Genomic DNA, 13,117 nt, shown 5'->3' with positions numbered 1-13,117 from the left:
ATACGAGGTCTGGTTCCTGAGTGCTTAACACAAGAGCAGAGTCTGGGGTCAGGGGTCAGGAACATCTCACAAGAACACACAGTACATACACAGCTGATGATGCGGGACTCAGGGGGGGAAACAAGTGTCAGCTTTGGCTCAATGTGCTTTTGTGTGTGTGTGTGTGGTGTGGTGAAATCACTGTAACAGAACACACATGAGGAGTTCACAGGTCACGTGATCTCCAAGCCTCGTGTTCAGAGCGGCAGTGAAGCAGTCGTGTGTGTGTGTGTATCAGCACGCGCAGGGCTTCAGGTCGATGCGATGAGAGTGGACTGTGTGTATGTGTATGTGTATGTGTGTGTGTGTGTGTCAGCACGCGCAGGGCTTCTTCTCGTCGGCTGATGCTGAGGTCAGGCTGACGGTGTGTGAGTTGCTCCGCAGCATCACGGCGTGTGTGTGGTCGTCAGTGACGCTGGTGTCGTTCTGCATCAGCAGCCGGCGAGCCATCACGACGAAGGCCTCCTCCACGCTCCAGGCGTCTCTCGCCGACGTCTCCACCGCCGCTAGCAGGCCCTTCTCCTCCGCTAGCCTGCACGCCTCCTCGAACTGCACCTCGCGCTCCGCCTCCAGGTCTCGCTTGTTACCTGAGGAAACACACGTTTAGACCTTCACATCTCTCTCGTGAAACCAACACTGAGTGAGTTAAACTGCAGTTCCTCCACTGGCCACTAGAGGCCGGCTGCAGAAGAGCCTCAATCCCACAGACCCGCATGTTAAAATGCCCAACTTTACAGCAGAAGATAACATGTTTACAGCCTGGAGCAAAAAGTGGTTATGGTCTATAGAGCTAATTTTGCCCTTCATGACGACTGTGAGGGGGGTGAATTGTTTTTATAACTCATCAGTTTAATTTACATTAAGGCTTAAATTTGTGCATAATTAAGGGTGTGGCCACTTGAGTGACGTGGATTGCCGCTGATGTCACTAATAGCTGTTTCTTTGCTATATGTTAGCGTCACACCACCTCGGCTACGTTGAGTGACTGAGCGTTCACCGTGTGGAGGACTAGCGTTCAGTTGTACCGATGAGCGCGGTGAGCATGTTAGCGGCTCTGTTCAGTGACTGATCGTGTGGAAGACTAGCGTTCAGTCGTACCGATGAGCGCGGTGAGCATGTTAGCGGCTCTGTTCAGTGACTGAGCGTTCACCGTGTGGAGGACTAGCGTTCAGTTGTACCGATGAGCGCGGTGATGCATGTTAGCGGCTCTGTTCAGTGACTGATCGTGTGGAAGACTAGCGTTCAGTCGTACCGATGAGCGCGGTGAGCATGTTAGCGGCTCTGTTCAGTGACTGAGCGTTCACCGTGTGGAGGACTAGCGTTCAGTTGTACCGATGAGCGCGGTGAGCATGTTAGCGGCTCTGTTCAGTGACTGATCGTGTGGAAGACTAGCGTTCAGTCGTACCGATGAGCGCGGTGAGCATGTTAGCGGCTCTGTTCAGTGACTGAGCGTTCACCGTGTGGAGGACTAGCGTTCAGTTGTACCGATGAGCGCGGTGATGCATGTTAGCGGCTCTGTTCAGTGACTGAGCGTTCACCGTGTGGAGGACTAGCGTTCAGTTGTACCGATGAGCGCGGTGATGCATGTTAGCGGCTCTGTTCAGTGACTGAGCGTTCACCGTGTGGAGGACTAGCGTTCAGTTGTACCGATGAGCGCGGTGATGCATGTTAGCGGCTCTGTTCAGTGACTGATCGTGTGGAAGACTAGCGTTCAGTCGTACCGATGAGTGCGGTGAGCATGTTAGCGGCTCCGTTCAATGACTGATCGTGTGGAGGACTAGCGTTCAGTCGTCCCGATTAGCGCGGTGAGCATGTTAGCGGCTCTGTTCAATGACTGATCGTGTGGAAGACTAGCGTTCAGTCGTACCGATGAGCGCGGTGAGCATGTTAGCGGCTCTGTTCAATGACTGATCGTGTGGAAGACTAGCGTTCAGTCGTACCGATGAGCGCGGTGAGCATGTTAGCGGCTCCGTTCAATGACTGATCGTGTGGAGGACTAGCGTTCAGTCGTACCGATTAGCGCGGTGAGCATGTTAGCGGCTCTGTTCAATGACTGATCGTGTGGAAGACTAGCGTTCAGTCGTCCCGATTAGCGCGGTGAGCATGTTAGCGGCTCTGTTCAATGACTGATCGTGTGGAAGACTAGCGTTCAGTCGTACCGATGAGCGCGGTGAGCATGTTAGCGGCTCTGTTCAATGACTGATCGTGTGGAAGACTAGCGTTCAGTCGTACCGATGAGCGCGGTGAGCATGTTAGCGGCTCTGTTCAATGACTGATCGTGTGGAAGACTAGCGTTCAGTCGTACCGATGAGCGCGGTGAGCATGTTAGCGGCTCTGTTCAATGACTGATCGTGTGGAAGACTAGCGTTCAGTCGTACCGATGAGCGCGGTGAGCATGTTAGCGGCTCTGTTCAATGACTGATCGTGTGGAAGACTAGCGTTCAGTCGTACCGATGAGCGCGGTGAGCATGTTAGCGGCTCTGTTCATTGACTGATCGTGTGGAAGACTAGCGTTCAGTCGTCCCGATGAGCGCGGTGAGCACGTTAGCGGCTCCGTTCAATGACTGATCGTGTGGAAGACTAGCGTTCAGTCGTCCCGATGAGCGCGGTGAGCACGTTAGCGGCTCCGTTCAATGACTGATCGTGTGGAGGACTAGCGTTCAGTCGTCCCGATTAGCGCGGTGAGCATGTTAGCGGCTCCGTTCAATGACTGATCGTGTGGAAGACTAGCGTTCAGTCGTCCCGATTAGCGCGGTGAGCATGTTAGCGGCTCCGTTCAATGACTGATAGTGTGGGGGACGAGCGTTCAATCATACCGATGAGCGCGTTAGCGGCTCCGTTCAATTACTTTTAGCGTGCGGAAGACTAGTGTTTAATCGTACCGATGAGTGCAGTGAGCACGTTAGCTGCTCCGTTCAGTGACTCAGCGTTCAGCGTGTGGAAGACTAGTGTTTAGTCGTACCGATGAGCGCGGTGAGCACGTTAGCGGCTCCGTTCAATGACTGATCGTGTGGAAGACTAGCGTTCAGTCGTACCGATGAGCGCGGTGAGCATGTTAGCGGCTCCGTTCAATGACTGATCGTGTGGAAGACTAGCGTTCAGTCGTCCCGATGAGCGCGGTGAGCACGTTAGCGGCTCCGTTCAATGACTGATCGTGTGGAGGACTAGCGTTCAGTCGTCCCGATTAGCGCGGTGAGCATGTTAGCGGCTCTGTTCAATGACTGATCGTGTGGAAGACTAGCGTTCAGTCGTACCGATGAGCGCGGTGAGCATGTTAGCGGCTCTGTTCATTGACTGATCGTGTGGAAGACTAGGTGTTTAATCGTACCGATGAGTGCAGTGAGCACGTTAGCTGCTCCGTTCAGTGACTCAGCGTTCAGCGTGTGGAAGACTAGTGTTTAGTCGTACCGATGAGCGTGGTGAGCATGTCAGCGGCTCCGTTCAATGACTGATCGTGTGGAAGACTAGCGTTCAGTTGTCCCGATGAGCGCGGTGAGCATGTTAGCGGCTCTGTTCAGTGACTCAGCGTGTGGAGGACTAGCGTTCAGTCGTACCGATGAGCGCGGTGAGCATGTTAGCGGCTCCGTTCAATGACTGATCGTGTGGAAGACTAGCGTTCAGTCGTACCGATGAGCGCAGTGAGCACGTTAGCGGCTCTGTTCAGTGACTCAGCGTGTGGAGGACTAGCGTTCAGTCGTACCGATGAGCGCAGTGAGCATGTTAGCGGCTCTGTTCAGTGACTCAGCGTGTGGAGGACTAGCGTTCAGTCGTACCGATGAGCGCGTTAGCGGCTCCATTCAGTTACTCTTAGCGTTCAGCATGTGGAAGACTAGCGTTCAGTCATACCGATGAGCGCGTTAGCGGCTCCATTCAGTTACTCTTAGCGTTCAGCATGTGGAAGACTAGCGCTCAGTCGTACCGATGAGCGCGTTAGCGGCTCCATTCAGTTACTTTTAGCGTTCAGCGTGCAGAAGACTAGTGTTCAGTCGTACCGATGAGCGCGGTGAGCACGTTAGCGGCTCTGTTCAGTGACTCAACGTTCAGCGTGTGGAGGACTAGTGTTTAGTCGTACCGATGAGCGCGGTGAGCACGTTAGCAGCTCTGTTCAGTGACTCAACGTTCAGCGTGTGGAGGACTAGTGTTCAGTCATACCGATGAGCGCGGTGAGCACGTTAGCGGCTCTGTTCAGTGACTCAACGTTCAGCGTGTGGAGGACTAGTGTTTAGTCGTACCGATGAGTGCAGTGAGCACGTTTGCGGCTCTGTTCAGTGACTAAGCGTTCAGCGTGTGGAGGACTAGTGTTTAGTCGTACCGATGAGCGCGGTGAGCACGTTAGCAGCTCTGTTCAGTGACTCAACGTTCAGCGTGTGGAGGACTAGTGTTCAGTCATACCGATGAGCGCGGTGAGCACGTTAGCGGCTCTGTTCAGTGACTCAACGTTCAGCGTGTGGAGGACTAGTGTTTAGTCGTACCGATGAGTGCAGTGAGCACGTTTGCGGCTCTGTTCAGTGACTAAGCGTTCAGCGTGTGGAGGACTAGTGTTCAGTCGTACCGATGAGTGCGGTGAGCATGTTAGCGGCTCTGTTCAATGACTGATCGTGTGGAAGACTAGCGTTCAGTCGTCCCGATTAGCGCGGTGAGCATGTTAGCGGCTCCGTTCAATGACTGATAGTGTGGGGGACGAGCGTTCAATCATACCGATGAGCGCGTTAGCGGCTCCGTTCAATTACTTTTAGCGTGCGGAAGACTAGTGTTTAATCGTACCGATGAGTGCAGTGAGCACGTTAGCTGCTCCGTTCAGTGACTCAGCGTTCAGCGTGTGGAAGACTAGTGTTTAGTCGTACCGATGAGCGTGGTGAGCATGTCAGCGGCTCCGTTCAATGACTGATCGTGTGGAAGACTAGCGTTCAGTTGTCCCGATGAGCGCGGTGAGCATGTTAGCGGCTCTGTTCAGTGACTCAGCGTGTGGAGGACTAGCGTTCAGTCGTACCGATGAGCGCGGTGAGCATGTTAGCGGCTCCGTTCAATGACTGATCGTGTGGAAGACTAGCGTTCAGTCGTACCGATGAGCGCAGTGAGCACGTTAGCGGCTCTGTTCAGTGACTCAGCGTGTGGAGGACTAGCGTTCAGTCGTACCGATGAGCGCAGTGAGCATGTTAGCGGCTCTGTTCAGTGACTCAGCGTGTGGAGGACTAGCGTTCAGTCGTACCGATGAGCGCGTTAGCGGCTCCATTCAGTTACTCTTAGCGTTCAGCATGTGGAAGACTAGCGTTCAGTCATACCGATGAGCGCGTTAGCGGCTCCATTCAGTTACTCTTAGCGTTCAGCATGTGGAAGACTAGCGCTCAGTCGTACCGATGAGCGCGTTAGCGGCTCCATTCAGTTACTTTTAGCGTTCAGCGTGCAGAAGACTAGTGTTCAGTCGTACCGATGAGCGCGGTGAGCACGTTAGCGGCTCTGTTCAGTGACTCAACGTTCAGCGTGTGGAGGACTAGTGTTTAGTCGTACCGATGAGCGCGGTGAGCACGTTAGCAGCTCTGTTCAGTGACTCAACGTTCAGCGTGTGGAGGACTAGTGTTCAGTCATACCGATGAGCGCGGTGAGCACGTTAGCGGCTCTGTTCAGTGACTCAACGTTCAGCGTGTGGAGGACTAGTGTTTAGTCGTACCGATGAGTGCAGTGAGCACGTTTGCGGCTCTGTTCAGTGACTAAGCGTTCAGCGTGTGGAGGACTAGTGTTCAGTCGTACCGATGAGTGCGGTGAGCATGTTAGCGGCTCTGTTCAATGACTGATCGTGTGGAAGACTAGCGTTCAGTCGTCCCGATTAGCGCGGTGAGCATGTTAGCGGCTCCGTTCAATGACTGATAGTGTGGGGGACGAGCGTTCAATCATACCGATGAGCGCGTTAGCGGCTCCGTTCAATTACTTTTAGCGTGCGGAAGACTAGTGTTTAATCGTACCGATGAGTGCAGTGAGCACGTTAGCTGCTCCGTTCAGTGACTCAGCGTTCAGCGTGTGGAAGACTAGTGTTTAGTCGTACCGATGAGCGTGGTGAGCATGTCAGCGGCTCCGTTCAATGACTGATCGTGTGGAAGACTAGCGTTCAGTTGTCCCGATGAGCGCGGTGAGCATGTTAGCGGCTCTGTTCAGTGACTCAGCGTGTGGAGGACTAGCGTTCAGTCGTACCGATGAGCGCGGTGAGCATGTTAGCGGCTCCGTTCAATGACTGATCGTGTGGAAGACTAGCGTTCAGTCGTACCGATGAGCGCAGTGAGCACGTTAGCGGCTCTGTTCAGTGACTCAGCGTGTGGAGGACTAGCGTTCAGTCGTACCGATGAGCGCAGTGAGCATGTTAGCGGCTCTGTTCAGTGACTCAGCGTGTGGAGGACTAGCGTTCAGTCGTACCGATGAGCGCGTTAGCGGCTCCATTCAGTTACTCTTAGCGTTCAGCATGTGGAAGACTAGCGTTCAGTCATACCGATGAGCGCGTTAGCGGCTCCATTCAGTTACTCTTAGCGTTCAGCATGTGGAAGACTAGCGCTCAGTCGTACCGATGAGCGCGTTAGCGGCTCCATTCAGTTACTTTTAGCGTTCAGCGTGCAGAAGACTAGTGTTCAGTCGTACCGATGAGCGCGGTGAGCACGTTAGCGGCTCTGTTCAGTGACTCAACGTTCAGCGTGTGGAGGACTAGTGTTTAGTCGTACCGATGAGCGCGGTGAGCACGTTAGCAGCTCTGTTCAGTGACTCAACGTTCAGCGTGTGGAGGACTAGTGTTCAGTCATACCGATGAGCGCGGTGAGCACGTTAGCGGCTCTGTTCAGTGACTCAACGTTCAGCGTGTGGAGGACTAGTGTTTAGTCGTACCGATGAGTGCAGTGAGCACGTTTGCGGCTCTGTTCAGTGACTAAGCGTTCAGCGTGTGGAGGACTAGTGTTCAGTCGTACCGATGAGTGCGGTGAGCATGTTAGCGGCTCTGTTCAATGACTGATCGTGTGGAAGACTAGCGTTCAGTCGTCCCGATTAGCGCGGTGAGCATGTTAGCGGCTCCGTTCAATGACTGATAGTGTGGGGGACGAGCGTTCAATCATACCGATGAGCGCGTTAGCGGCTCCGTTCAATTACTTTTAGCGTGCGGAAGACTAGTGTTTAATCGTACCGATGAGTGCAGTGAGCACGTTAGCTGCTCCGTTCAGTGACTCAGCGTTCAGCGTGTGGAAGACTAGTGTTTAGTCGTACCGATGAGCGTGGTGAGCATGTCAGCGGCTCCGTTCAATGACTGATCGTGTGGAAGACTAGCGTTCAGTTGTCCCGATGAGCGCGGTGAGCATGTTAGCGGCTCTGTTCAGTGACTCAGCGTGTGGAGGACTAGCGTTCAGTCGTACCGATGAGCGCGGTGAGCATGTTAGCGGCTCCGTTCAATGACTGATCGTGTGGAAGACTAGCGTTCAGTCGTACCGATGAGCGCAGTGAGCACGTTAGCGGCTCTGTTCAGTGACTCAGCGTGTGGAGGACTAGCGTTCAGTCGTACCGATGAGCGCAGTGAGCATGTTAGCGGCTCTGTTCAGTGACTCAGCGTGTGGAGGACTAGCGTTCAGTCGTACCGATGAGCGCGTTAGCGGCTCCATTCAGTTACTCTTAGCGTTCAGCATGTGGAAGACTAGCGTTCAGTCATACCGATGAGCGCGTTAGCGGCTCCATTCAGTTACTCTTAGCGTTCAGCATGTGGAAGACTAGCGCTCAGTCGTACCGATGAGCGCGTTAGCGGCTCCATTCAGTTACTTTTAGCGTTCAGCGTGCAGAAGACTAGTGTTCAGTCGTACCGATGAGCGCGGTGAGCACGTTAGCGGCTCTGTTCAGTGACTCAACGTTCAGCGTGTGGAGGACTAGTGTTTAGTCGTACCGATGAGCGCGGTGAGCACGTTAGCAGCTCTGTTCAGTGACTCAACGTTCAGCGAGTGGAGGACTAGTGTTCAGTCATACTGATGAGCGCGGTGAGCACGTTAGCGGCTCTGTTCAGTGACTCAACGTTCAGCGTGTGGAGGACTAGTGTTTAGTCGTACCGATGAGTGCAGTGAGCACGTTTGCGGCTCTGTTCAGTGACTAAGCGTTCAGCGTGTGGAGGACTAGTGTTCAGTCGTACCGATGAGTGCAGTGAGCACGTTAGCGGCTCTGTTCAGTGACTCAGCGTTCAGCGTTTGGAGGACTAGTGTTCAGTCATACCGATGAGCGCGGTGAGCACGTTAGCGGCTCTGTTCAGTGACTCAACGTTCAGCGTGTGGAGGACTAGTGTTCAGTCATACCGATGAGTGCAGTGAGCACGTTAGCGGCTCTGTTCAGTGACTCAGCGTTCAGCGTGTGGAGGACTAGTGTTCAGTCATACCGATGAGCGTGGTGAGCACGTTAGCGGCTCTGTTCAGTGACTCAACGTTCAGCGTGTGGAGGACTAGTGTTTAGTCGTACCGATGAGTGCAGTGAGCACGTTAGCGGCTCTGTTCAGTGACTCAGCGTTCAGCGTGTGGAGGACTAGTGTTCAGTCATACCGATGAGCGCGGTGAGCATGTTAGCGGCTCTGTTCAGTGACTGATCGTGTGGAGGACTAGCGTTTAGTCGTACCGATGAGTGCGGTGAGCATGTTAGCGGCTCCGTTCAATGACTGATCGTGTGGAAGACTAGCGTTCAGTCGTCCCGATGAGCGCGGTGAGCATGTTAGCGGCTCCGTTCAATGACTGATAGTGTGGGGGACGAGCGTTCAATCATACCGATGAGCGCGTTAGCGGCTCCGTTCAATTACTTTTAGCGTGCGGAAGACTAGTGTTTAGTCGTACCGATGAGTGCAGTGAGCACGTTAGCGGCTCTGTTCAGTGACTCAGCGTTCAGCGTGTGGAGGACTAGTGTTTAGTTGTACCGATGAGCGTGGTGAGCATGTCAGCGGCTCCGTTCAATGACTGATCGTGTGGAAGACTAGCGTTCAATCGTCCCGATGAGCGCGGTGAGCATGTTAGCGGCTCTGTTCAGTGACTCAGCGTGTGAAGGACTAGCGTTCAGTCGTACCGATGAGCGCGGTGAGCATGTTAGCGGCTCCGTTCAGGGACTCAGCGTGTGAAGGACTAGCATTCAGTCGTACCGATGAGCGCGGTGAACGCGTTAGCGGCTCTGTTCAGGGACTCAGCGTGTGGAGGACTAGCGTTCAGTTGTACCGATGAGCGCGGTGAGCACGTTAGCGGCTACGTTCAGTGACTCAGCGTTCAGCGTGTGGAGGACTAGCGTTCAGTCGTACCGATGAGCGCGGTGAGCACGTTAGCGGCCCCGAACTTCTTAAGCTCGTCGATCCAGCGCGGCAGCGAGCTGAAGGTGTCCCGGCGGCTGATGTCGTAGGCGATCATGGCCCCGTGTGCGCTGCGGTAGTAGCTCTGCGTGATATTGCGGAAGCGCTCCTGCCCCGCCGTGTCCCACACCTGCATCTGCACACACACACACACAGAGAGAGAGAGAGAGTCAGTGCACAAGGTTCACTGATCACTGCTGCTCCTCTGACAGAGAGGCATGGAAACCAAACACACCTGCGGCGCTGTGGCCTCACGTGAGAGAACACTGGCTCACTGCATACTGAACAATAAACATGATATACTGAACAGTGTACATGACATACTGAACACTACATACTACACTACAGTACTGCATACTGAACAGTGTACATGACATACTGAACACTACATATTACACTACTGCATACTGAACACTACATACTACACTACACTACATGACATACTGAACACTACATACTACACTACACTACATGACATACTGAACACTACATACTACACTACACTACTGCATACTGAACACTACATGACATACTGAACACTATATACTGAACACTGTACACTACATGACATACTGAACACTACATACTGAACACTGTACATGACATACTGAACACTACATACTGAACACTGTACACTACATGACATACTGAACACTACATGACATACTGAACACTACATACTAAACACTGTACACTACATGTCATACTGAACACTACATGACATACTGAACACTACATACTACACTAAAGTACTACATACTGAACACTGTACATGACATACTGAACACTGTACACTACATGACATAGTAAATACTGTACACTACATTCTGCCTCATGAACATTGTATACGGCCTAATGCTGTAATAAACTACATTGCAGAACACTGTACACTGCTTATGGTACATTTACCACTGTACACTATGGTAAATGGACTGAATTTATATAGCGCTTTCAAAGCCACCAAAAGCGCATTACAATTTGCCTCACATTCACCCATTTATACACCGACGGCGATCCATGGTGTTAGCCATACAAGGCTACATCCAGCTCGTCGGGAGCAGCTGGGGTTAGGTGTCTCACACACACACACACAGCTGGGGTTAGGTGTCTTGCTCATGGACACCTCGACACTTGGTCAGGTGTTTACACTTGGTAAACCCTTCTATTGACTATAAGTAATATAAAGCAAGTAACATAACTCTCATTAGAGTATTAGTAGACTGGTAGCGTTAGAGTAAGTTCACATGTAGTTACAAAGTCACTTATAGTCAACAGAATGTACAAAAGGCACCATCAAAATACAGTGCAACCCTTTATACTTCTGGATTCACACACACGCATATATTAGAGATAAAGCCTAGCATGTTTGCGTGTGATGCAGGAAGCAGCAGTGTTTTCCCCCTGACGTGCGACACTAACACACACTGAGAGGGTAAACCTGCTCGACTGGCTGAGCCGGCTCAGTGTAACAGCCACACGTGCAGCAGCAGGATCACACTGACCTGCGGATACACACACTAACATCACGGACACGAGCGGCGGCGTGACCCCTGACCTTCACTCTGCGGCCCTCGATGCTGAGCGTGCGCACGGTGAAGTCCACGCCGATGGTGTTCTGCTGGCTCTCGCAGAAGCGGCCCGTGCTGAAGCTCTGCACCAGGCAGGTCTTGCCCACGTTCGAGTCCCCGATGAGGATGATCTTGAAGAGGAAGTCGAAGGAGTCGTCCTGAGGATCCATGGGTCAGGATCCCATAGCTCTCTCACACACACACTCACACAGAGAGAGAGAGAGGTCTGCTGTCAGTCTCGCTGCGCTGCTGCTCTCACCTTCCTCCTCAACCCGGTTCCACAGGTGTGACCGCCACCCGCTCAGGTGCATTCTGGGTAACGTAGTGCAGCCACTGCCTGCACATGTTTTGCTGTTTACATGAATTTAATATCCTGCAAAAGAAAATGTTGCCTTTAAATAGTTCAGAAAATATTGATCATTCTCAAACTAAACCTTATATGTTAAAAATTATGAGAGGTAACTTTTTTTTTTGTTGCATTTTAACTGTTTAAAAATATTGTATTTACGTTCTTAATGTAAAACAAGTATGGATTTGGTTATGAAACATGTTTGTGTAAATTATTTTGCAATTTGATACGACTTTTGTATCTTGAATGACCTCGATGTACCTTGTAGCTAATAATATTATATATATAACCCCTGCCCTTTTTCAAAATTAATCAAAAGTGCCCTTCTCAAACAAATATCAATGATAATATTGAGGTCAATAAAACAAAATGCATTTGATTATAATTAACATGACAATGTGTACAATTCACGTTTATTTTTACGTGTCTGTCAGTGTGAGGCGTCGCTGCAATAACCTGTTGCTATAGGTTACGCGTCACTTGCGTCAAGTCCCTTACGAAAGTAACCTGCAGGATTATTATGCAGATTTCCTACAGGATTCTCAGCTCATTTTCCTGAAGGAATGCCTGCATGAGTTATGATCCGGGAATTACATCCCTGCAGGGTTTTAAAATATAATAATCACAGTTCCTGCAGAACATGAACATGTGATTATGCAGGACTTTGCAAGTTGTCTTCTGCTGGATACATGCCGGGGAAATAACTTCACAACAATGTTTTTCACAAATTATTTATTTTATTTATTGTCCAATTCACAGCCACATGTTACTCTATCAGTTAAATGAAGCCTCTACACTGTTTTCCTGAAGAAAAAGGGAAAAAAACTGTTTACACAAGCTGAAACTAAACATGTTGAGTTGTATTAACATATAATCTTAAGTGGGTGCAGTAGACAAATCAAGTTTACATTAGAAGTCTTTACTGAAAATCATTAGTTCATATTCTAAAAATGTTTTGAGTACAGGTGTACTAGGTACCCAGCATTCATTGCAATTTTAATTTTTCACTTTTCATGACTTTTACTCTTTATTGATGACAACATCAGTATGCAGTCATCACTGGATCACTTTACTCTTGGCGTTTTTGCTATAACAATTGTGCCTTTTGAACACACAGGTAAAGCAGCCAGAGAAAATCTAATTCAAATCTCAAGGGCAAGAGCCCAACTAAAGCCTACACTTATCACCATTATGGTGACTATTTTTTAATTAAATTAAACAATAATTCATCAACATCTCAATACCGTCTGCTGCCGAGACCTGTGCTCGTCCCGCCAGGTGTAGAGCCCCTTGGAAGCACGTTAGACGCGGGTCTTTTCACGTGACCAGGCAGGTTTTTGAATACCAGTGGTTTCTGCCTTTTGATTTGTGTGGTGTTTGAACCCCTCCCCTTCCTTATGAAACTAAACATACCAAGTAATCTCTGCTAAACCTGATTAGTGCAATGAATATTTCAGCTAAATAGTACAAACAACTAATGTTGTTAAGTAATGATAGCAGGTTTTTACTAAACATAAAAGAATAAGTAATGATCACTCGTAAGTTTAAGTAGAAGCAAAATCTGGGTTTACAGTGTGTGTGTGAGAGAGAGAGAGAGCGAGCATGAGTGTGTGTGTGTGTGTGAGAGAGAGAGAGAGAGAGCATGAGCGTGTGTGTGTACATGTTTTTCTATCCCGGTGGGGACTTAAACCTGAATGCACACAGACTCATGGGGACTCGTGTCACTGTGGGCCTAAACTGAGGTCCTCATGGGTAAACACGCTTATAACTCATACAGAATTAGTTTTTTTGGAAATGTAAAAATGCAGAAAGTTGTGTGTGATAGGTAGGTTTAGG

The 13,117-nt window shown here is 50.5% G+C and overlaps 1 protein-coding gene across 1 annotated transcript; it reads right to left on the bottom strand.

Annotated features, from left to right (window-relative positions):
* Positions 1-326: 326 nt before the first annotated feature.
* LOC130070566 (ras-related protein Rab-19-like) lies at positions 327-11,173 on the bottom strand. Its single transcript, XM_056234991.1, has 3 exons — positions 10,920-11,173; positions 9,317-9,500; positions 327-626 (listed from the first exon to the last, which is right to left on the bottom strand). Exons 1-3 carry the CDS (start codon positions 11,100-11,102, stop codon positions 352-354), a joined length of 642 nt encoding a protein of 213 aa, XP_056090966.1. The 5' UTR covers positions 11,103-11,173; the 3' UTR covers positions 327-351.
* Between the last annotated feature and the right edge of the window lie 1,944 nt (positions 11,174-13,117).

Source organism: Rhinichthys klamathensis, unplaced genomic scaffold, assembly GCF_029890125.1.
Source record: "Rhinichthys klamathensis goyatoka isolate OS25496 unplaced genomic scaffold, OSU_Roscu_1.1 h1tg000018l_1, whole genome shotgun sequence".
Lineage (NCBI taxonomy): Eukaryota > Metazoa > Chordata > Actinopteri > Cypriniformes > Leuciscidae > Rhinichthys > Rhinichthys klamathensis.
The sequence above is the reverse complement of the archived record's forward strand: the minus strand, read 5'-3'. Positions and strand labels throughout refer to the sequence as shown.